The sequence below is a fragment of the Bombina bombina genome, chromosome 4 (assembly GCF_027579735.1).
Source record: "Bombina bombina isolate aBomBom1 chromosome 4, aBomBom1.pri, whole genome shotgun sequence".
NCBI classification, from domain to species: domain Eukaryota; kingdom Metazoa; phylum Chordata; class Amphibia; order Anura; family Bombinatoridae; genus Bombina; species Bombina bombina.
Window position 1 is genome coordinate 1,053,944,847 of NC_069502.1, and position 25,807 is coordinate 1,053,970,653.

At 42.8% G+C, this 25,807-nt stretch overlaps 1 protein-coding gene across 1 annotated transcript in view; it reads left to right on the forward strand.

The window, feature by feature from the left end:
- RTN4 (reticulon 4) overlaps positions 1 to 25,807 on the forward strand; it is a 179,563-nt gene that overhangs the window by 127,851 nt on the left and 25,905 nt on the right. The window contains exons 5-6 of the mRNA XM_053712196.1: positions 7,622 to 7,760; positions 18,182 to 18,251. Of these exons, the coding sequence (XP_053568171.1) occupies positions 7,622 to 7,760; positions 18,182 to 18,251 (209 nt within the window). The remainder of the gene's footprint in view (positions 1 to 7,621; positions 7,761 to 18,181; positions 18,252 to 25,807) is intronic.

The following is a 25,807-nucleotide window of genomic DNA, read 5'->3' on the forward strand; positions in this document are numbered from 1 at the left end:
CACCGTTGGAGAAAGAAATTTATCAGGTAAACATAAATTCTGTTTTTTATTATTCAATCAAGAGTTTGTTATTTTGAAATAGTGCTGGTATGTACTATTTACTCAGAAACAGAAAAGAGACGAAGATTTCTGTTTGTATGAGGAAAATGATTTTAGCAACCGTAACTAAAATCCATGGCTGTTCCACACAGGACTGTTGAGAGCAATTAACTTCAGTTGGGGGAACAGTGTGCAGTCTCTTGCTGCTTGAGGTATGACACATTCTAACAAGACGATGTAATGCTGGAAGCTGTCATTTTCCCTATGGGATCCGGTAAGCCATGTTTATTACGATCGTAAATAAGGGCTTCACAAGGGCTTATTAAGACTGTAGACTTTTCTGGGCTAAATCGATTCATTATTAACACATATTTAGCCTTGAGGAATCATTTTATCTGGGTATTTTGATATAATATCGGCAGGCACTGTATTAGACACCTTATTTCTTAGGGGCTTTCCCAAAGCATAAGCAGAGCCTCATTTTCGCGCCGGTGTGGCGCACTTGTTTTTGAGAGGCATGGCATGCAGTCGCATGTGAGAGGAGCTCTGATACTTAGAAAAGTCTTTCTGAAGGCGTCATTTGGTATCGTATTCCCCTTTGGGTTTGGTTGGGTCTCAGCAAAGCAGATACCAGGGACTGTAAAGGGGTTAAAGTTTTAAAACGGCTCCGGTTCCGTTATTTTAAGGGTTAAAGCTTCCAAATTTGGTGTGCAATACTTTTAAGGCTTTAAGACACTGTGGTGAAAATTTGGTGAATTTTGAACAATTCCTTCATGTTTTTTCGCAATTGCAGTAATAAAGTGTGTTCAGTTTAAAATTTAAAGTGACAGTAACGGTTTTATTTTAAAACGTTTTTTGTACTTTCTTATCAAGTTTATGCCTGTTTAACATGTCTGAACTACCAGATAGACTGTGTTCTGAATGTGGGGAAGCCAGAATTCCTATTCATTTAAATAAATGTGATTTATGTGATAATGACAATGATGCCCAAGATGATTCCTCAAGTGAGGGGAGTAAGCATGGTACTGCATCATTCCCTCCGTCTACACGAGTCTTGCCCACTCAGGAGGCCCCTAGTACATCTAGCGCGCCAATACTCCTTACTATGCAACAATTAACGGCTGTAATGGATAATTCTGTCAAAAACATTTTAGCCAAAATGAACCCTTGTCAGCGTAAGCGTGGCTGCTCTGTTCTAGTTACTGAAGAGCATGACGACGCTGATATTAATATCTCTGAAGGGCCCCTAACCCAATCTGAGGGGGCCAGGGAGGTTTTGTCTGAGGGAGAAATTACTGATTCAGGGAACATTTCTCAACAGGCTGAACCTGATGTGATTGCATTTAAATTTAAGTTGGAACATCTCCGCATTTTGCTTAAGGAGGTATTATCCACTCTGGATGATTGTGAAAAGTTGGTCATCCCAGAGAAACTATGTAAAATGGACAAGTTCCTAGAGGTGCCGGGGCTCCCAGAAGCTTTTCCTATACCCAAGCGGGTGGCGGACATTGTTAATAAAGAATGGGAAAGGCCCGGTATTCCTTTCGTCCCTCCCCCCCATATTTAAAAAATTGTTTCCTATGGTCGACCCCAGAAAGGACTTATGGCAGACAGTCCCCAAGGTCGAGGGAGCGGTTTCTACTTTAAACAAACGCACCACTATACCCATAGAGGATAGTTGTGCTTTCAAAGATCCTATGGATAAAAAATTAGAAGGTTTGCTTAAAAAGATGTTTGTTCAGCAGGGTTACCTTCTACAACCAATTTCATGCATTGTCCCTGTCACTACAGCCGCATGTTTCTGGTTTGATGAACTGATAAAGGCGCTCGATAGTGATTCTCCTCCTTATGAGGAGATTATGGACAGAATCAATGCTCTCAAATTGGCTAATTCTTTCACCCTAGACGCCACTTTGCAATTGGCTAGGTTAGCGGCTAAGAATTCTGGGTTTGCTATTGTGGCGCGCAGAGCGCTTTGGTTGAAATCTTGGTCGGCTGATGCGTCTTCCAAGAACAAGCTACTAAACATTCCTTTCAAGGGGAAAACGCTGTTTGGCCCTGACTTGAAAGAGATTATCTCTGATATCACTGGGGGTAAGGGCCACGCCCTTCCTCAGGATCGGCCTTTCAAGGCAAAAAATAGACCTAATTTTCGTCCCTTTCGTAAAAACGGACCAGCCCAAAGTGCTACGTCCTCTAAGCAAGAGGGTAATACTTCTCAAGCCAAGCCAGCTTGGAGACCAATGCAAGGCTGGAACAAGGGAAAGCAGGCCAAGAAACCTGCCACTGCTACCAAGACAGCATGAAATATTGGCCCCCGATCCGGGACCGGATCTGGTGGGGGGCAGACTCTCTCTCTTCGCTCAGGCTTGGGCAAGAGATGTTCTGGATCCTTGGGCGCTAGAAATAGTCTCCCAGGGTTATCTTCTGGAATTCAAGGGACTTCCCCCAAGGGGGAGGTTCCACAGGTCTCAGTTGTCTTCAGACCACATAAAAAGACAGGCGTTCTTACATTGTGTAGAAGACCTGTTAAAAATGGGAGTGATTCATCCTGTTCCATTAAGAGAACAAGGGATGGGGTTCTACTCCAATCTGTTCATAGTTCCCAAAAAAGAGGGAACGTTCAGACCAATCTTAGATCTCAAGATCTTAAACAAGTTTCTCAAGGTTCCATCGTTCAAGATGGAAACCATTCGAACTATTCTTCCTTCCATCCAGGAAGGTCAATTCATGACCACGGTGGATTTAAAGGATGCGTATCTACATATTCCTATCCACAAGGAACATCATCGGTTCCTAAGGTTTGCATTCCTGGACAAACATTACCAGTTCGTGGCGCTTCCTTTCGGATTAGCCACTGCTCCAAGGATTTTCACAAAGGTACTAGGGTCCCTTCTAGCGGTGCTAAGACCAAGGGGCATTGCAGTAGTACCTTACCTGGACGACATTCTGATTCAAGCGTCGTCCCTTCCTCAAGCAAAGGCTCACACGGACATCGTCCTGGCCTTTCTCAGATCTCACGGCTGGAAAGTGAACGTGGAAAAGAGTTCTCTATCCCCGTCAACAAGGGTTCCCTTCTTGGGAACAATTATAGACTCCTTAGAAATGAGGATTTTTCTAACAGAGGCCAGAAAAACAAAACTTCTAGACTCTTGTCGGATACTTCATTCCGTTCCTCTTCCTTCCATAGCTCAGTGCATGGAAGTGATCGGGTTGATGGTAGCGGCAATGGACATAGTTCCTTTTGCGCGCATTCATCTAAGACCATTACAACTGTGCATGCTCAGTCAGTGGAATGGGGACTATACAGACTTGTCTCCAAAGATACAAGTAAATCAGAGGACCAGAGACTCACTCCGTTGGTGGCTGTCCCTGAACAACCTGTCACAAGGGATGACATTCCGCAGACCAGAGTGGGTCATTGTCACGACAGACGCCAGTCTGATGGGCTGGGGCGCGGTCTGGGGATCCCTGAAAGCTCAGGGTCTTTGGTCTCGGGAAGAATCTCTTCTACCGATAAATATTCTGGAACTGAGAGCGATATTCAATGCTCTCAAGGCTTGGCCTCAGCTAGCGAGGACCAAGTTCATACGGTTTCAATCAGACAACATGACGACTGTTGCGTACATCAACCATCAGGGGGGAACAAGGAGTTCCCTAGCGATGGAAGAAGTGACCAAAATCATTCTATGGGCGGAGTCTCACTCCTGCCACCTGTCTGCTATCCACATCCCAGGAGTGGAAAATTGGGAAGCGGATTTTCTGAGTCGTCAGACATTGCATCCGGGGGAGTGGGAACTCCATCCGGAAATCTTTGCCCAAGTCACTCAGCTGTGGGGCATTCCAGACATGGATCTAATGGCCTCTCGTCAGAACTTCAAAGTTCCTTGCTACGGGTCCAGATCCAGGGATCCCAAGGCGGCTCTAGTGGATGCACTAGTAGCACCTTGGACCTTCAAACTAGCTTATGTGTTCCCGCCGTTTCCTCTCATCCCCAGGCTGGTAGCCAGGATCAATCAGGAGAGGGCGTCGGTGATCTTGATAGCTCCTGCGTGGCCACGCAGGACTTGGTATGCAGATCTGGTGAATATGTCATCGGCTCCACCCTGGAAGCTACCTTTGAGACGAGACCTTCTTGTTCAGGGTCCGTTCGAACATCCGAATCTGGTTTCACTCCAGCTGACTGCTTGGAGATTGAACGCTTGATTTTATCGAAGCGAGGATTCTCAGATTCTGTTATCGATACTCTTGTTCAGGCCAGAAAGCCTGTAACTCGAAAGATTTACCACAAGATTTGGAAAAAATATATCTGTTGGTTTGAATCTAAAGGATTCCCTTGGGACAAGGTTAAGATTCCTAGGATTCTATCCTTCCTTCAAGAAGGATTGGAAAAAGGATTATCTGCAAGTTCCCTGAAGGGACAGATTTCCGCCTTGTCGGTGTTACTTCACAAAAAGCTGGCAGCTGTGCCAGATGTTCAAGCCTTTGTTCAGGCTCTGGTTAGAATCAAGCCTGTTTACAAACCTTTGACTCCTCCCTGGAGTCTCAATTTAGTTCTTTCAGTTCTTCAGGGGGTTCCGTTTGAACCCTTGCATTCCGTTGATATTAAATTATTATCTTGGAAAGTTTTGTTTTTGGTTGCAATTTCTTCTGCTAGAAGAGTTTCAGAATTATCTGCTCTGCAGTGTTCTCCTCCTTATCTGGTGTTCCATGCAGATAAGGTGGTTTTGCGTACTAAACCTGGTTTTCTTCCGAAAGTTGTTTCTAACAAAAACATTAACCAGGAGATTATCGTACCTTCTCTGTGTCCGAAACCAGTTTCAAAGAAGGAACGTTTGTTGCACAATTTGGATGTTGTTCGCGCTCTAAAATTCTATTTAGATGCTACAAAGGATTTTAGACAAACATCTTCCTTGTTTGTTGTTTATTCCGGTAAAAGGAGAGGTCAAAAAGCAACTTCTACCTCTCTCTCTTTTTGGATTAAAAGCATCATCAGATTGGCTTACGAGACTGCCGGACGGCAGCCTCCCGAAAGAATCACAGCTCATTCCACTAGGGCTGTGGCTTCCACATGGGCCTTCAAGAACGAGGCTTCTGTTGATCAGATATGTAGGGCAGCGACTTGGTCTTCACTGCACACTTTTACCAAATTTTACAAGTTTGATACTTTTGCTTCTTCTGAGGCTATTTTTGGGAGAAAGGTTTTGCAAGCCGTGGTGCCTTCCATTTAGGTGACCTGATTTGCTCCCTCCCTTCATCCGTGTCCTAAAGCTTTGGTATTGGTTCCCACAAGTAAGGATGACGCCGTGGACCGGACACACCTATGTTGGAGAAAACAGAATTTATGCTTACCTGATAAATTACTTTCTCCAACGGTGTGTCCGGTCCACGGCCCGCCCTGGTTTTTTTAATCAGGTCTGATATTTTATTTTCTTTAACTACAGTCACCACGGTACCATATGATTTCTCCTATGCAAATATTCCTCCTTAACGTCGGTCGAATGACTGGGGTAGGCGGAGCCTAGGAGGGATCATGTGACCAGCTTTGCTGGGCTCTTTGCCATTTCCTGTTGGGGAAGAGAATATCCCACAAGTAAGGATGACGCCGTGGACCGGACACACCGTTGGAGAAAGTAATTTATCAGGTAAACATAAATTCTGTTTTTAATCCACTCTCTCATCCTTTCCCTCCTCGATTACTGCAACTCTGTCCTCTCTGGTTTCCCCACCTGCCGCCTAGCTCCTTTACAATCCATAATGAATGCCTCTGCCAGGCTCATCTTCCTTACACGTTACTCTTCATCTGCTGCACCTCTCTGCCAATTCCTTCACTGGCTTCCTCTTGCCTCTAGGATCAAACACAAAATTCGCACTCTGACATACAAAGCCCTCAACTGCACTGCTCCCCCCTATATCTCAGACCTTGTCTCCAGATACACTCCCTCCCGTCCCCTTCGCTCTGCTCAAGACGTCCTACTCTCCTCCTCTTGTTACCTCATCACACTCCCGTTTACAGGACTTCTCTAGACTATCTCCCATCTTGTGGAGCTCTCTGCCTCGCTCCACAAGACTCTCCCCTAGTTTTGAAAGCTTCAAGCGCTCCCTAAAGACTCTACTGTTCAGGGATGCATACAACCTACTCTAATCTTTCTTTATACCAGTTCCTATCCTCCATCGCTATCCCCTGAACACCCCCCCCCCCTTAGCATGTAAGCCTAAGAGTCCAGCTGTTTGTAGATCACCTTCTTAAGAGCTGACAACAACAGTGCAACTCTTGGCAGGGTCCTCTACCCATTTGATCCATATAATTATTTTGTTGTACTCCGTATTTGTTTATAGTGCTGCGGAATCTGTTGGCGCTCTACAAATAACCGATAATAATAAATAGGTCAACTGGAAAATTGTTAAACTATTTCAATTGTTGTTATTATTAATGTAATCCAATATGTTGTAATTCACAGGAGCACATTGTGAATTACACCTCCAAATAATTTCATTCATTTCAATGATCTATCTATATCTAATGTTATATAACCCAATCAGTAATGATCTGATGGAAAAAATAAACCAAACTTATTCTAAAAATGGAAAACCATGATTTAAATCGATCTTACGTACTAGTGATTTAAATCAATTTGATTTAAAGTGATGGTATATCCTAGGTTTTTTTTTTTTTTTTTTTGTTTTTTTTTTAAACGCTAGGATTTACCAGTGCAGTAAATAGAGGACTTTCAGTAATGAAGTATAAAATACTTAATGCTGAAAGTTCCTTATTTGTCTGCAGCATATGCCGTGCGGAGTGTCTCATGCCTCCCATCGCAGAACGCTATTTTTCAGTGAGGTGATCTTAGCCAATAGTGTGACTTTCCGGCATAATGCCACCTTGGCCGCACGGCTATTGGCTAAGAGGTGAAAACTTCACCTCATTGAACAAATAGCGTTCTGCTGCAGGCGGTCTGAGGCGCTCAGCGTGGCATACGCTACAGACAAAGGAACTTTCAGCATGAAGTATTTTATACTTCATGGCTGAAAATCTCCTTTATTTGCTGTGTTGGTAAATTCTAGCGTTTTCAAACACTAAGATTTACAATCACTTTAAATCCACCCTGCTGAGACTCTCACAGAAAAAAAGCTGCAAACACTGAAAACATAAACTGTAGACTATTTTATCATCTTTATGATCCTATTCCTCCATTTTATATTTTTCGTATCTGCAGCTCAGTGAGTGTGTGTGCCAACTAGTTCTTGTTTTTTTTTTTTTATTTCTACATTTGTGCCAAATCTGAAGTGCACTGGTGTTTTCTACCTGTGTCTATGGCTGCGCACCAAGTTTTACTCCTTTTCATGCCAAGGGAAATGCACCAGTCTGTTTCCTCAGTTCTTGCCTCAAAATACAGTGTCACCTCATGTAGATAAATGTTTAGCTCAGTTTGCTCAATGCTATTTTACTTTAAAAGTGTGTACAGATTATTTATAGATACATCTCTAACAGCCATATTAAATGGACACCAAGATGATTTTATAGAAGTGATGAATGCAACATAGAAATAATCATCTGACAGTTTGTTCTTTTTCTACATAGATGCTTTCTGGATTCCAATGTCGCAGTGTCTGAAGAGCTTGTTCAGAAATATTGTAATGTTGCCCTGAACCACATTAACTGCACACTCAAAGAGCTCAGGCGCCTTTTCTTGGTAGAAGATTTGGTGGATTCGCTCAAGGTTGGTTACATTACATTTCTAGCTAACATGAAAATTGCAATGGTTTTTTTTTTTTGGGGGGGGGGGGGGTTTGTTTTGTTTCACCCCCCCCCCCCCCTCCATTTTGTTATAATAATAATAATAATAATGATGATAATATTTGTAGAGCGCCAACAGATTCCACAGCGCTAAATACATATTTGATTTGCCATTCTGTTGGTTTAAGTGTATAGACACTTGAAACCGTTGCAGGGTTTAAACACACATTTAAGTATAAACAATAGTGCAATAATAAAATACCTATAGAATAGGGATGCACCGAAATTTTGGCCGCAGAAACTTTTTCAGCCGAAAATGGCATTTTCGGTTATTTCTGGGGTAACATTGTGCAGCATATTTCAGATTTGATGCTAGCCTAGAGCTGCTGTTTGAGTTCAATACTTGACTTACAGTTTTGCATATAAGTTTTCTAAGCCAATACTTTATTTGAATAACTGGTAAAAAAAAATCTGTTAAATCTGATTCGGTTACACAAAACTAAATACAGTAAATTGATATTAAATATTGTTTTAAGTAGGGATGCAGAAACATTTCTCCAACATTGGTGTGTCCGGTCCACGGCGTCATCCATTACTTGTGGGAAATATTCTCCCCCACAGGGAAAGGCAAGGAGAGCACACAGCAAGAGCTGTCCATATAGCTCCCCCTCTGGCTCCGCCCCCCAGTCATTCTCCTTGCCGCTCTGAACAAGTAGCATCTCCACGGGGATGGTGAGGAGTTTGTGGTGTTAGTTGTAGTTTTTTATTCTTCTATCAAGAGTTTGTTATTTTAAAATAGTGCTGGCTTGTACTATTTACTCTACAACAGAAAAGTGATGAAGATTTCTGTTTAAGAGGGCTATGATTTTAGCACAAGTAACTAAAATCCATTTCTGTTACCACACAGGACTGTTGAAACCAGAGAACTTCAGTTGGGGGTAACAGTTTGCAGACTCATCTGCTTCAGGTATGACTAGTCTCCTAACAACACAGGCTAATGCTAGATGACAGTCATTTTTCCCCTCAGGGAAAACGGTAAGCCATTTTTCTTTCACCTCAGCAAAAAAGATAACAGGCTTCCCCCTTTTGATTTTTATGCTGGTAGACACTGTTAGGGGCCAAATCGATTGTTTTTTATTACAATATGATGGCAATTGAAATGTTTTATAAGCTCATATACACTTGGGGACGTTTTTTATTGATCTGGCTTGCTTTAGACACCTAAATCTAGTCAGGAAGGCCCCTTCACTCTAGTGTACTGAGGGAGGAGGCCTCATTTTAGCACTTCAGCTGCGCAGTTGATTTCAAGGCAGTGCATGCAGTTCCATGTGAGAGGGTCCTGTGGCTCAGAAAGTGACTCCAGAAGGCTTATTTCTGTGGATGGTTGACCCCTAAGGAAGGTAAAAGCTGCAGCAATGCTGTAGTTAGGGATTGTGGTGTATAAAAACGGTTAAATCCAACAATTAGCTCCGGTTTGCTTGTTTTAAGAGCTAGAGTCTCCATATTTGCTGTGCAATACTTTCTAAGCATTAAGACACTGGGGTCCAGATTTCAGAAAAATCGGATTTCTCCAACATAGGTGTGTCCGGTCCACGGCGTCATCCTTACTTGTGGGATATTCTCTTCCCCAACAGGAAATGGCAAAGAGCCCAGCAAAGCTGGTCACATGATCCCTCCTAGGCTCCGCCTACCCCAGTCATTCTCTTTGCCGTTGTACAGGCAACATCTCCACGGAGATGGCTTAGAGTTTTTTAGTGTTTAACTGTAGTTTTTCATTATTCAATCAAGAGTTTGTTATTTTCAAATAGTGCTGGTACGTACTATTTACTCAGAAACAGAAAAGAGATGAAGAATTCTGTTTGTATGAGGAAAATGATTTTAGCAACCGTAACTAAAATCCATGGCTGTTCCACACAGGACTGTTGAGAGCAATTAACTTCAGTTGGGGGAACAGTTTGCAGTCTCTTGCTGCTTGAGGTATGACACATTCTAACAAGACGATGTAATGCTGGAAGCTGTCATTTTCCCTATGGGATCCGGTAAGCCATGTTTATTACGATTGTAAATAAGGGCTTCACAAGGGCTTATTTAAACTGTAGACTTTTTTTGGGCTAAATCGATTGATATTAACACTTATTTAGCCTTGAGGAATCATTTATTCTGGGTATTTTGATTTAATAATATCGGCAGGCACTGTTTTAGACACCTTATTCTTTAGGGGCTTTCCCAAAGCATAGGCAGAGTCTCATTTTCGCGCCGGTGTTGCGCACTTGTTTTTGAGAGGCATGGCATGCAGTCGCATGTGAGAGGAGCTCTGATACTCATAAAAGACTTCTGAAGGCGTCATTTGGTATCGTATTCCCCTTTGGGTTTGGTTGGGTCTCAGCAAAGCAGATACCAGGGACTGTAAAGGGGTTTAAAGCTTAAAACGGCTCCGGTTCCGTTATTTTAAGGGTTAAAGCTTCCAAAATTGGTGTGCAATATTTTCAAGGCTTTAAGACGCTGTGGTGAAAATTTGGTGAATTTTGAACAATTCCTTCATGTTTTTTCGCAATTGCAGTAATAAAGTGTGTTCAGTTTAAAATTTAAAGTGACAGTAACGGTTTTATTTTAAAACGTTTTTTGTACTTTCTGATCAAGTTTATGCCTGTTTAACATGTCTGAACTACTAGATAGACTGTGTTCTGAATGTGGGGAAGCCAGAATTCCTATTCATTTAAATAAATGTGATTTATGTGATAATGACAATGATGCCCAAGATGATTCCTCAAGTGAGGGGAGTAAGCATGGTACTGCATCATTCCCTCCTTCGTCTACACGAGTCTTGCCCACTCAGGAGGCCCCTAGTACATCTAGCGCGCCAATACTCCTTACTATGCAACAATTAACGGCTGTAATGGATAATTCTGTCAAAAACATTTTAGCCAAAATGAACCCTTGTCAGCGTAAGCGTGGATGCTCTGTTTTAGTTACTGAAGAGCATGACGACGCTGATATTAATATCTCTGAAGGGCCCCTAACCCAATTTGAGGGGGCCAGGGAGGTTTTGTCTGAGGGAGAAATTACTGATTTAGGGAACATTTCTCAGCAGGCTGAATCTGATGTGATTACATTTAAATTTAAATTGGAACATCTCCGCATTTTGCTTAAGGAGGTATTATCCACTCTGGATGATTGTGAAAATTTAGTCATCCCAGAGAAACTATGTAAAATGGACAAGTTCCTAGAGGTGCCGGGGCTCCCAGAAGCTTTTCCTATACCCAAGCGGGTGGCGGACATTGTTAATAAAGAATGGGAAAGGCCCGGTATTCCTTTCGTCCCTCCCCCCATATTTAAAAAATTGTTTCCTATGGTCGACCCCAGAAAGGACTTATGGCAGTCAGTCCCCAAGGTCGAGGGAGCGGTTTCTACTTTAAACAAACGCACCACTATTCCCATAGAGGATAGTTGTGCTTTCAAAGATCCTATGGATAAAAAATTAGAAGGTTTGCTTAAAAAGATGTTTGTTCAGCAGGGTTACCTTCTACAACCCATTTCATGCATTGTCCCTGTCACTACAGCCGCATATTTCTGGTTTGATGAACTGCTTAAGGTGCTCGATAGTGACTCTCCTCCTTATGAGGAGATTATGGACAGAATCAATGCTCTCAAATTGGCTAATTCTTTCACTCTAGACGCCTCTTTGCAATTGGCTAAGTTAGCGGCTAAGAACTCTGGGTTTGCTATTGTGGCGCGCAGAGCGCTTTGGTTGAAATCTTGGTCGGCTGATGCGTCTTCCAAGAACAAGCTACTAAACATTCCTTTCAAGGGGAAAACGCTGTTTGGTCCTGACTTGAAAGAGATTATCTCTGATATCACTGGGGGTAAGGGCCACGCCCTTCCTCAGGATCGGCCCTTCAAGGCAAAAAATAGACCTAATTTTCGTCCCTTTCGTAAAAACGGACCAGCCCAAGGTGCTACGTCCTCTAAGCAAGAGGGTAATACTTCTCAGGCCAAGCCAGCTTGGAGACCAATGCAAGGCTGGAACAAGGGAAAGCAGGCCAAGAAACCTGCCACTGCTACCAAGACAGCATGAAATATTGGCCCCCGATCCGGGACCGGATCTGGTGGGGGGCAGACTCTCTCTCTTCGCTCAGGCTTGGGCAAGAGATGTTCTGGATCCTTGGGCGCTAGAAATAGTCTCCCAGGGTTATCTTCTGGAATTCAAGGGACTTCCCCCAAGGGGGAGGTTCCACAAGTCGCAGTTGTCTTCAGACCACATAAAAAGACAGGCGTTCTTACATTGTGTAGAAGACCTGTTAAAAATGGGAGTGATTCATCCTGTTCCATTAAGAGAACAAGGGATGGGGTTCTACTCCAATCTGTTCATAGTTCCCAAAAAAGAGGGAACGTTCAGACCAATCCTAGATCTCAAGATCTTAAACAAATTTCTCAAGGTCCCATCGTTCAAGATGGAAACCATTCGAACTATCCTTCCTTCCATCCAGGAAGGTCAATTTATGACCACGGTGGATTTAAAGGATGCGTATCTACATATTCCTATCCACAAGGAACATCATCGGTTCCTAAGGTTTGCATTCCTGGACAAACATTACCAGTTCGTGGCGCTTCCTTTCGGATTAGCCACTGCTCCAAGGATTTTCACAAAGGGTACTAGGGTCCCTTCTAGCGGTGCTAAGACCAAGGGGCATTGCAGTAGTACCTTACCTGGACGACATTCTAATTCAAGCGTCGTCCCTTCCTCAAGCAAAGGCTCACACGGACATTGTCCTGGCCTTTCTCAGATCTCACGGCTGGAAAGTGAACGTGGAAAAGAGTTCTCTATCCCCGTCAACAAGGGTTCCCTTCTTGGGAACAATTATAGACTCCTTAGAAATGAGGATCTTTCTAACAGAGGCCAGAAAAACAAAGCTTCTGGACTCTTGTCGGATACTTCATTCCGTTCCTCTTCCTTCCATAGCTCAGTGCATGGAAGTGATCGGGTTGATGGTGGCGGCGATGGACATAGTTCCTTTTGCGCGCATTCATCTAAGACCATTACAACTGTGCATGCTCAGTCAGTGGAATGGGGACTATACAGACTTGTCTCCGAAGATACAAGTAAATCAGAGGACCAGAGACTCACTCCGTTGGTGGCTGTCCCTGGACAATCTGTCTCAAGGGATGATGTTCCACAGACCAGAGTGGGTCATTGTCACGACCGACGCCAGTCTGATAGGCTGGGGCGCGGTCTGGGGATCCCTGAAAGCTCAGGGTCTTTGGTCTCGGGAAGAATCTCTTCTACCGATAAATATTCTGGAACTGAGAGCGATATTCAATGCGCTCCAGGCCTGGCCCCAGCTTGCGAGGACCAGGTTCATACGGTTTCAATCAGACAACATGACGACTGTTGCGTACATCAACCATCAGGGGGGAACAAGGAGTTCCCTAGCGATGGAAGAAGTAACCAAAATTATTCTTTGGGCGGAGTCTCACTCCTGCCACCTGTCTGCTATCCACATCCCAGGAGTGGAAAATTGGGAAGCGGATTTTCTGAGTCGTCAGACATTGCATCCGGGGGAGTGGGAACTCCATCCGGAAATCTTTGCCCGAGTCACTCACCTGTGGGGCATTCCAGACATGGATCTGATGGCCTCTCGTCAGAACTTCAAAGTTCCTTGCTACGGGGCCAGATCCAGGGATCCCAAGGCGGCTCTAGTGGATGCACTAGTAGCACCTTGGACCTTCAAACTAGCTTATGTGTTCCCGCCATTTCCTCTCATCCCCAGGCTGATAGCCAGGATCAAGCAGGAGAGGGCGTCGGTGATCTTGATAGCTCCTGCGTGGCCACGCAGGACTTGGTATGCAGATCTGGTGAATATGTCATCGGCTCCACCTTGGAAGCTACCTTTGAGACGAGACCTTCTTGTTCAGGGTCCGTTCGAACATCCGAATCTGGTTTCACTCCAGCTGACTGCTTGGAGATTGAACGCTTGATTTTATCGAAGCGAGGATTCTCAGATTCTGTGATCGATACTCTTGTTCAGGCCAGAAAGCCTGTGACTAGAAAGATTTACCACAAAATTTGGAAAAAATATATCTGTTGGTGTGAATCTAAAGGATTCCCTTGGGACAAGGTTAAGATTCCTAGGATTCTATCCTTCCTTCAAGAAGGATTGGAAAAAGGATTATCTGCAAGTTCCCTGAAGGGACAGATTTCTGCCTTGTCGGTATTACTTCACAAAAAGCTGGCAGCTGTGCCAGATGTTCAAGCCTTTGTTCAGGCTCTGGTTAGAATCAAGCCTGTTTACAAACCTTTGACTCCTCCTTGGAGTCTCAATTTAGTTCTTTCAGTTCTTCAGGGGGTTCCGTTTGAACCCTTACATTCCGTTGATATTAAGTTATTATCTTGGAAAGTTTTTTGTTTTTAGTTGCGATTTCTTCTGCTAGAAGAGTCTCAGAATTATCTGCTCTGCAGTGTTCTCCTCCTTATCTGGTGTTCCATGCAGATAAGGTGGTTTTACGTACTAAACCTGGTTTTCTTCCAAAAGTTGTTTCTAACAAAAACATTAACCAGGAGATTATCGTACCTTCTCTGTGTCCAAAACCAGTTTCAAAGAAGGAACGTTTGTTGCACAATTTGGATGTTGTTCGCGCTCTAAAATTCTATTTAGATGCTACAAAGGATTTTAGACAAACATCTTCCTTGTTTGTTGTTTATTCAGGTAAAAGGAGAGGTCAAAAAGCAACTTCTACCTCTCTCTCTTTTTGGATTAAAAGCATCATCAGATTGGCTTACGAGACTGCCGGACGGCAGCCTCCCGAAAGAATCACAGCTCATTCCACTAGGGCTGTGGCTTCCACATGGGCCTTCAAGAACGAGGCTTCTGTTGATCAGATATGTAGGGCAGCGACTTGGTCTTCACTGCACACTTTTACCAAATTTTACAAGTTTGATACTTTTGCTTCTTCTGAGGCTATTTTTGGGAGAAAGGTTTTGCAAGCCGTGGTGCCTTCCATTTAGGTGACCTGATTTGCTCCCTCCCTTCATCCGTGTCCTAAAGCTTTGGTATTGGTTCCCACAAGTAAGGATGACGCCGTGGACCGGACACACCTATGTTGGAGAAAACAGAATTTATGTTTACCTGATAAATTTCTTTCTCCAACGGTGTGTCCGGTCCACGGCCCGCCCTGGTTTTTTTAATCAGGTCTGATATTTTATTTTCTTTAACTACAGTCACCACGGTACCATATGATTTCTCCTATGCAAATATTCCTCCTTAACGTCGATCGAATGACTGGGGTAGGCGGAGCCTAGGAGGGATCATGTGACCAGCTTTGCTGGGCTCTTTGCCATTTCCTGTTGGGGAAGAGAATATCCCACAAGTAAGGATGACGCCGTGGACCGGACACACCGTTGGAGAAAGAAATTTATCAGGTAAACATAAATTCTGTTATTGCCTTCATAGTTTTTTGAACATTCAGAAATAAAGTGTGTCATTTTATTATTTAAAGAGACAGTAACGTTTTTGTTTAAAATCGTTTTTATTGCATTGTTTGCCTGCCTAAATCTGTTTAACATGTCTGTGCCATCAGATAACCTATGTTCTGTGTGTGTAGAGACAAATGTGGTTCCCCCTTTGAGTGTTTGTGATAATTGTGCCATAGCGTCCAAACAAAATGAGGACAGCTTACATTTCATAATGTTGCCCAAGATGATTTATCTAATGAAGGTAGTGGGGATAGTTCTACATCCTCTCCTTCTGTGTCTACACCAGCTTTGCCCGCGCAGGCGACACCTAGCGCGCCAGTGCTTATTTCTATGCAACAATTAACAGCAGTAGTGGATAATTCTATAGCAAATCTTTTATCCAAACTGCCAGCATTTCAGAGAAAGCGTGATTGTTCAGCTTTAAATACAGATAAAAGGGATGAACAATCAGACGCTGACGATGCTTTATCTATTTTACCCTCACATCAATCGGAATTGGCTGTGAGGGAAGGGCTGCATGAAGGGGTAGCCCCCGATCCGGGACCGGATCTGGTAGGGGGCAGACTATCTCTCTTCGCTCAGGCTTGGGCAAGAGATGTTCCGGATCCCTGGGCACTAGAGATAGTCTCCAAGGGATACTTGCTAGAGTTCAAGGGACTTCCTCCAAGAGGAAGGTTCCACCTGTCTCGCTTATCTTCAGACCAGATAAAGACACAGGCATTCTTACATTGTGTAAGAGACCTATCAAAGATGGGAGTGATAAACCCAGTCCCCTCCGGGGAACAAGGTCTAGGTTTCTACTCAAACCTGTTTGTGGTTCCCAAAAAAGAGGGAACTTTCAGGCCAATTCTGGATTTAAAGATATTAAACAAGTTCCTCAGAGTTCCATCCTTCAAAATGGAAACAATTCGGACAATCTTGCCGACAATCCAGCAGGGTCAATATTTGACTACCGTGGATCTAAAGGATGCGTATCTGCATATTCCAATCCACAAAACTCATCATCAGTTCCTGAGGTTCGCCTTTTTGGACAAACCTTACCAGTTCGTGGCTCTTCCATTCGGTTTAGCCACCGCTCCCAGAATTTTCACAAAGGTGCTAGGGTCCCTTCTAGCAGTCCTAAGGCCGAGGGGCATCGCTGTAGCACCTTATCTAGACGACATCCTAATCCAAGCGTCGTCTCTTTCCAAAGCAAGGGCCCACACAGACATTGTGTTGGCTTTTCTCAGATCTCACGGGTGGAAGGTGAACATAGAAAAGAGTTCACTGTCACCGTCCACAAGGGTTCCTTTTCTGGGAACAATAATAGATTCTGTGGAAATGAAGATCTTCCTGACGGAAGTCAGAAAGCTAAAGCTTCTAAACGCTTGTTGAGTTCTTTATTCTATTCCTCAACCCTCCATAGCTCAGTGCATGGAAGTAATAGGACTAATGGTCGCAGCAATGGACGTGGTTCCTTTTGCTCGAATTCATCTAAATATACCGGTTTTCGGCCAAGTCCATCCTGGATTTTGGGTTTCGGTCCAGAATTTCCATTTCGTTGCATCACTAGTATAGACATTTAAAACCTTTGCAGGGTTTAAACACGCATTATTATTTTTTTTTTGTGATACCAGGACATACTTTAAAACGAGAGAAATCTTAATGTATCTTTCCTGGTAAAATATTTTATAAATAAATAAAATAAACAATAGTGCAATAATAAAATACTCTAACATATTTGAGAATTTTTTTCTTTCTACACTTTTTTACATCCAAAGAATTTAATTAAGAGCAACCAAAATGATCAGCCCTAGATTAAAGGGACATTTTAACACAAGTGCTTGATGCAATGCTATATCTAAATCAAACATTAGCCTTAAAAAATAAATAAATAAAAAAATAAAATATTTAAGGATGAAATATAAAGCAATGGTCACCATCGTGTTGTAGCCCAGCCCTTCACTGCTGAGTCCAATAAGGGATACTAGAGTGCCTCACCAATGAAAACATTTTATATTGCAATCTCAACCTGTTTAATTTTCATTTTAAACTAGACTGGAGTAGGTTTTCTAGTTGCACTTCTCTGCTGCAGAGCGTCCACTGTAGCCTGTCTCTACCAGCTAGGTGACCTGATTATCTCTGTGGTTTCTCCTATCTCCCCTCTGTCTCATCTCTCCTAGGGGCTATCTAATACTCTGCTAGATGTCCTAGTAAAGGGAGATACTTGTTAATGTTTAATATTAATCTCTAACATAACATAATTTGGCTTCTTCCCAGAAGATTAGTCTGTGGTGTGGTAACTATTATCTAATCTAGGTAGACAGGCCACACAGCTATGTAGAAATGCTAAATGGTTATGCTTTTGTAGATAAGGATTACATTTCTATTTCTTGTTTTTGTAATAAGCTGAAGGGGCATGTTGAGTTAATTATTAAACAATATAGCACAATATGCCAAAAGTACTGAAAACAAAATTAAATTTAGATTCTCCAGGCTTTAGCTTGGTGATCTAGGAGTACTCTTGATTTTGCCTTTTTTGAGATTGGCTGGCTTACGTGGTCTTCTCTAGTTATATTGAACATAACATGCACAACTTGAGAAATAGATGGCAGCAGTGCTTTCATAGTTTGTTACATTGTTTATAAGATTTCTTGTAAAACCGCTGTCATATAGTTCTCCAGACACGTTACCCCTCCTTAGCCTACCTACTTGATAAAAGTTAATTGGGAACTTTTTCAAATTGTACACTATAAATCATATAATAAAACTTTGGTGTTAAATATCCCTTTCTAAAGCCATTTTAAAAAAGCTAAGGAACAATAGAGTCCTGGGGAAATTTAATTATGAAAATGCAAAAGATGTGCAGATGGTAATGAACAGTGCAACTTCTTGTAAGAATGTTTTATCTCTTGTTGTGCTTTGCGCAAAAACCTAACGTGTGATTTCTTCAGTTTGCAGTTTTAATGTGGGTGTTCACCTATATTGGTGCCTTGTTCAACGGCCTGACTTTACTTATTCTGGGTAAGTACACCAATGAATGTCACTTCAGTAGTCCTCCGTAAAGTGGAATAAGGTGTAGCTTTTATGGATTGTGTAGTATGAATTATCTAATAATGCACTGTGTAAATGATTTCTCTTGTAAGGTGTATCCAGTCCACGGATCATCCATTACTTGTGGGATATTCTCATTCCCAACAGGAAGTTGCAAGAGGACACCCACAGCAGAGCTGTTATATAGCTCCTCCCCTAACTGCCCAGTCATTCTCTTGCAACTCTCAACACGCATGGAGGTAGTAAGAGAGAGTGGTGAAATATAGTTAGTTTTTTATCTTCAATCAAAAGTTTATTTTAAATGGTACCGGAGTTGTACTATTTTATCCCAGGCAGTAAATAGAAGAAGAATCTGCCTGAGTTTTCTATGATCTTAGCAGGTTGTAACTAAGATCCATTGCTGTTCTCACATATGTCTGAGGAGAGAGGTAACTTCAGCGGGAGAATGGCGTGCAGGTTACTCTGCTATGAGGTATGTGCAGTTACAATTTTTTCTAGAAATGGAAAATGCTAGAACATGCTGCTGATACCGGATTAATGTAAGTTAAGCCTGAATACAGTGATTTAATAGCGTCTGGTATCATGCTTACTCTCAGGGGTAATACCCTTATAAAATTGCAATATAAAACGTTTGCTGATGTTAAATCGTTTTTATATATGCTTTGGTGATAAAACTTTATTGGGGCCTAGTTTTTTCCACATGGCTGGCTTAAATTTTGCCTAGAAGCAGTTTCCTGAGGCTTTCCACTGTTGTAGTATAAAAGTTACAGTTGGTGCAGTTAAAATTACAAACTGTGACATCCAGCTTCCCTCAGGAGTCCCCTGTATGCTATAGGACATCTCTAAAGGGCTCAAAGGCTTTCCAAAGTCGTTTATTGGGGAAGGTAGGGCCACAGCAGGCTGTGGCAGTTTGTTGTGTCTGTTAAAAAACGTCTATCGTTTTTGTTTTTTTTATCCGTTTTTTGAATTAAGGGGTTAATCATCCATTTGCAAGTGGGTGCAATGCTCTGTTAACTTATTACATACACTGTAAAAATTTCGTTTGATTTACTGCCTTTTTTCACTGTTTTTCAAATTTTGACAAAATTTGTTTCTCTTAAAGGCACAGTACTGTTTTTTATATTTGCTTGTTAACTTGATTTAAAGTGTTTTCCAAGCTTGCTAGTCTCATTGCTAGTCTGTACAAACATGTCTGACATAGAGGAAACTCCTTGTTCATTATGTTTAAAAGCCATGGTGGAACCCCCTCTTAGAATGTGTACCAAATGTACTGATTTCACTTTAAGCAATAAAGATCATATTCTGTCTTTAAAAAATGTTATCACCAGAGGAATCTGACGAGGGGGAAGTTATGCCGACTAACTCTCCCCACGTGTCAGGTCCTTTGACTCACGCTCAAATGGCGCCAAGTACATCTAGGGCGCCCATAGCGATTACTTTACAAGACATGGCGGCAGTCATGGATAATACACTGTCAGCGGTATTAGCCAGACTACCTGAATTTAGAGGTAAGCGAGATAGCTCTGGGGTTAGACGAAATGCAGAGCATACTGACGCTTTAAGAACCATGTCTGATACTGCCTCACAATATGCAGAAGCTGAGGAAGGAGAGCTTCAGTCTGTGGGTGATGTTTCTGACTCAGGAAAGATGATGCAACCTGATTCTGATGTTTCTACATTTAAATTTAAGCTTGAACACGTGTTTCTCAGGGAGGTTTTAGCTGCTCTGAATGACTGATACAATTGCAGTGCCAGAGAAATTGTGTAGACTGGATAAATACTATGCAGTGCCAGTGTGTACTGATGTTTTTCCAATACCTTAAAGGTTTACAGAAATTATTAATAAGGAATGGGATAGACCAGGTGTGACGTTCTCTTCCCCTCCTATTTTTAGAAAAATGTTTCCAATAGACGCCACCACACGGGACTTATGACAGACAGTTCCTAAGGTGGAGGGAGCAGTTTCTACTTTAGCAAAGCGTACTACTATCCCTGTCGAGGACAGTTGTGCTTTTTTAGATCCAATGGATAAAAAATTAGAAGGTTACTTTAAGAAAATGTTTATTCAATAAGGTTTTATCCTACAGCCCCTTGCATGCATTGCTCCTGTCACTGCTGCTGCGGCGTTCTGGTTTGAGTCTCTGGAAGAGGCTTTACAGGTAGCGACTCCATTGGATGACATACTTGGCAAGCTTAGAGCACTTAAGCCAATTCCTTTGTTTTCTGATGCCATTGTTCATTTGACTAAACTAACGGCTAAGAATTCTGGTTTTGCTATGCAGGGCGCTATGGCTTAAATCATGGTCAGCTGACGTGACTTCAAAATCTAAGCTGCTTAACATTCCCTTCAAGGGGCAGACCCTATTCGGGCCTGGTTTGAAGGAGATTATTGCTGATATCACTGGAGGAAAAGGTCATGCCCTTCCTCAGGACAGGTCCAAATCAAGGGCCAAACAGTCTAATTTTCGTGCCTTTTGAAACTTCAAGGCAAGTGCGGCATCAACTTCCTCTAATGCAAACAAGAGGGTACTTTTGCTCAGTCCAAGACGGTCTGGAGACCAAACCAGACCTGGGACAAAGGTAAGCAGGCCAAAAAGCCTGCTGCTGCCTCTAAGACAGCATGAAGGAACGGCCCCCTATCCGGTAACGGATCTAGCAGGGGGCAGACTTTCGCTCTTCGCCCAGGCGTGGGCAAGAGATGTCCAGGATCCCTGGGTGTTAGAAATTATATCCCAGGGATATCTTCTGGACTTCAAAGCTTCCCCCCCAAAAGGGAGATTTCACCTTTCACAATTCTCTGCAAACCAGATAAAGAGAGAGGCATTCTTACACTGTGTACGAGACCTCCTAGTTATGGGAGTGATCCATCCAGTTCCAAAGGAGGAACAGGGACAGGGTTTTTACTCAAATCTGTTTGTGGTTCCCAAAAAAGAGGGAACCTTCAGACCAATTTTGGATCTAAAGATCTTAAACAAATTCCTCAGAGTTCCATCATTCAAGATGGAGACTATTCGTACCATCCTACCTATGATCCAGGAGGGTCAATACATGACTACAGTGGATTTAAAGGATGCTTATCTTCACATTCCCGATAACAAAGATCATCATCGGTTTCTCAGGTTTGCCTTTCTAGACAGGCATTACTAGTTTGTAGCTCTTCCCTTTGGATTAGCTACAGCCCCAAGAATCTTTACGAAGGTTCTAGGGTCGCTTCTGGCGGTCCTAAGGCCGCGGGGCATAGCAGTGGCCCCTTATTTAGACGACATCCTGATACAGGCGTCAAACTTCCAAATTGCCAAGTCTCATACGGACGTAGTACTGGCATTTCTGAGATCGCATGGGTGGAAAGTGAACGAGGAAAAGAGTTCTCTATCCCCACTCACAAGAGTTTCCTTCCTAGGGACTCTGATAGATTCTGTAGAAATGAAAATTTACCTGATGGAGTCCAGGTTATCAAAGCTTCTAAATTCCTGCCGTGTTCTTCATTCCATTCCGCGCCCTTCGGTGGCTCAGTGCATGGAAGTTATCGGCTTAATGGTAGCGGCAATGGACATAGTGCTGTTTGCACGCCTACATCTCAGACCGCTGCAACTATGCATGCTCAGTCAGTGGAACAGGGATTACACAGATTTGTCCCTTCTACTAAATCTGGATCAAAAGACCAGGGATTCTCTTCTCTAGTGGCTATCTCGGGTCCATCTGTCCAAAGGTATGACCTTTCGCAGGCCAGATTGGACAATTGTAACGACAGATGCCAGCCTTCTAGGTTGGGGTGCAGTCTGGAACTCCCTGAAGGCTCAGGGATCGTGGACTCAGGAGACAATCCTTCCAATAAATATTCTGGAAGAGCGATATTCAATGCTCTTCAGGCTTGGCCTCAGTTAGCAACTCTGAGGTACATCAGATTTCAGTCGGACAACATCACGACTGTGGCTTACATCAACCATCAAGGGGGAACAAGAAGTTCCCTAGCGATTTTAGAAGTCTCAAAGATAATTCGCTGGGCAGAGACTCACTCTTGCCACCTATCAGCTATCCATATCCCAGGTGTAGAGAACTGGGAGGCGGATTTTTTTAAGTCGTCAGACTTTTCATCCGGGAGAGTGGGAACTCCATCCGGAGGTGTTTGCACAATTGTTTCATCGTTGGGGCAAACCAGAACTGGATCTTATGGCGTCTCGCTAGAACGCCAAGCTTCCTTGTTACGGATCCAGGTCCAGGGATCCCAAGGCGACGCTAATAGATACTCTAGCAGCGCCCTGGTCTTTCAACCTGGCATGTGTTTCCACCGTTTCCTCTGCTCCCTCGACTGATTGCCAAGGTCAAGCAGGAGAGAGCATCAGTGATTTTGATAGCGCCTGCGTGGCCACGCAGGACCTGGTATGCAGATCTGGTGGACATGTCATCCTTTCCACCATGGACTCTGCCTCTGAGACAGGACCTTCTACTTTAGGGTCCTTTCAACCATCCAAATCTAATTTCTCTGAGACTGACTGCCTGGAGATTGAACGCTTGATTTTATCAAAGCGTGGCTTCTCTGAGTCCGTCATTGATACCTTAATACAGGCACGAAAGCCTGTCACCAGGAAAATTTACCATAAAATATGGCGTACATATCTTTATTGGTGTGAATCCAAGGGTTAGGATTCCCAGGATATTATCTTTTCTCCAAGATGGTTTGGAAAAAGGATTGTCAGCTAGTTCCTTAAAAGGACAGATTTCTGCTCTGTCTATTCTTTTGCACAAGCGTCTGGCAGATGTTCCAGACGTTCAGGCATTTTGTCAAGCTTTGGTTAGAATCAAGCCTGTGTTTAAACCTGTTGCTCCCCCATGGAGCTTAAATTTGGTTCTTAAGGTTCTTCAAGGAGTTCCGTTTGAACCTCTTCATTCCATAGATATCAAACTTTTATCTTGGAAAGTTCTGTTTTTGGTAGCTATTTCTTCGGCTCGTAGAGTCTCCGAGTTATCTACTTTACAATGCGATTCTCCTTATCTGATCTTCCATACGGATAAGGTAGTCCTGCGTACCAAACCTGGGTTTTTACCTAAGGTGGTATCTAACAAGAATATCAATCAAGAGATTGTTGTTCCATCCTTGTGTCCTAATCCTTCTTCAAAGAAGGAACGTCTATTACACAATCTGGACGTGGTCCGTGCTTTAAAGTTTTACTTACAAGCTACTAAAGATTTTTGTCAAACATTTGCTTTGTTTGTTGTCTACTCTGGACAGAGGAGAGGTCAAAAGGCTTCGGCAACCTCTTTCTTTTTGGCTAAGAAGCATAATCCACTTAGCCTATGAGACTGCTGGCCAGCAGCCTCCTGAAAGGATTACAGCTCATTCTACTAGAGCTGTGGCTTCCACTTGGGCCTTTAAAAATGAGGCTTCTGTTGAACAGATTTGCAAGGCGGCGACTTGGTCTTCGCTTCATACTTTTTCAAAATTCTACAAATTTGATACTTTTGCTTCTTCGGAGGCTATTTTTGGGAGAGAGGTTTTACAGGCAGTGGTACCTTCCGTTTAAGTACCTGCCTTGTCCCTCCCTTCATCCGTGTACTTTAGCTTTGGTATTGGTATCCCACAAGTAATGGATGATCCGTGGACTGGATACACCTTACAATAGAAAACACAATTTATGCTTACCTGATAAATTTATTTCTCTTGTGGTGTATCCAGTCCACGGCCCGCCCTGTCATTTCAAGGCAGGTAATTTTTTCATTTAAACTACAGTCACCACTGCACCCTATGGTTTCTCCTTTCTCTGCGTGTTTTCGGTCGAATGACTGGATATGGCAGTTAGGGGAGGAGCTATATAACAGCTCTGCTGTGGGTGTCCTCTTGCAACTTCCTGTTGGGAATGAGAATATCCCACAAGTAATGGATGATCCGTGGACTGGATACACCACAAGAGAAATAAATTTATCAGGTAAGCATAAATTGTGTTTTTGTTTCCTTCCTGAACAATTCTTAAGAACAGTGTTAAACAGGCCCATGGGCTTCATATTTTAACTATAAAGAACCTACATCACATCTCTGCTTAAAAAATAAGTGCTATAAGTTTACAGTAAGAATGTTGACTTTTTTCTTCCTATTTTTTACACCGACCAGACTAGTAACTTTTCCCCTCTGGCTAGTAACTGTTAACCTCTGACTAATAAACTATAGTAATATTTTTTTCATGTAATTGGCAAGAGTCCAGGAGCTAGTGATGTATGGGATATACAATCCTACCAGGAGGGGCAAAGTTTCCCAAACCTCAAAATGCCTATAAATACACCCCTCACCATACCCACAATTCAGTTTTACAAACTTTGCCTCCTATGGAGGTGGTGAAGTAAGTTTGTGCTAAGATTTCTACGTTGATATGTGCTTCTCAGCATTTTAAAGCCCGATTCCTCTCAGAGTACAGTGAATGTCAGAGTGATGTGAAGGGAGTATCACCTATTGAATGCAATGGTTTTCCTCACGGGAGATAGGTTTCATAGGTTCTCTGTTATCAGTCGTAGAGATTCATCTCCTACCTCCCTTTTCAGATCGACAATATACTCTCATATACCATTACCTCTACTGATAACTGTTTTAGTACTGGTTTGGCTATCTGCTATATGTGGATGGGTGTCTTTTGGTAAGTATGCTTTCATTACTTAAGACACTCTCAGCTATGGTTTGGCACTTTATGTATTTATATAAAGTTCTAAATATATGTATTGTACTTATATTTGCCATGATTCAGGTTTCAGTATATTTCCTTTTGCAGACTGTCCGTTTCATATCTGGGAAATGCATTTTTAGGAAAATGTATTTCTTACCTGTGGTATAGTCTTTTTTTCTATTGACTGTCATTTTAAATTTGCGGGCAGATTTAGGCTCGCGTGGGCGCAAAATGCCAAACTATATTGCGTCATTTTTGGCGCGAAGTTACGTTCGATGATGCAAATTTGTCATTTCCAGCGTCTTTGTCGACGCCGAGTCCTTTCACAAGGTTGCGTCTTCAATGACGTGAGTGTCATTTCCGGATGTTAGCGCCAACATTTTTTCTCTGTGCGTCATACTTGGAGCCAAATAGTTTCATTATTTTAAACCCCATTCCAATATGCCTCTTGCCTTTTTTTTTCTCTATCAGAGGGCTATGCTGTTTACATTTTTTTCCCATTCCTGGAACTGCCATATAAGGAAATTTGGCGGAATCCAGCTCTTGTCTAATTTCTGTGATACATATCCCAGGTGTAGACAATTGGGAAGCGGATTATCTCAGCCGTCAGACTTTACATCCGGGGGAGTGGTCTCTCCATCCAGATGTGTTTTTTTTTTTTTGTTTTTTTTTTAGATTGTTCAGATGTGGGGTCTTCCAGAAATAGATCTGATGGCTTCTCATCTAAACAAGAAACTTCCCAGGTACCTGTCCAGGGATCTTCAGGCGGAAGCAGTGGATGCGTTGACACTTTCTTGGTGCTACCAACCTGCTTATATTTTCCCTAGGTGGGGCTGAAAGCTGATTCCCAATGAGTCTACTCGATGAGTCTACTCT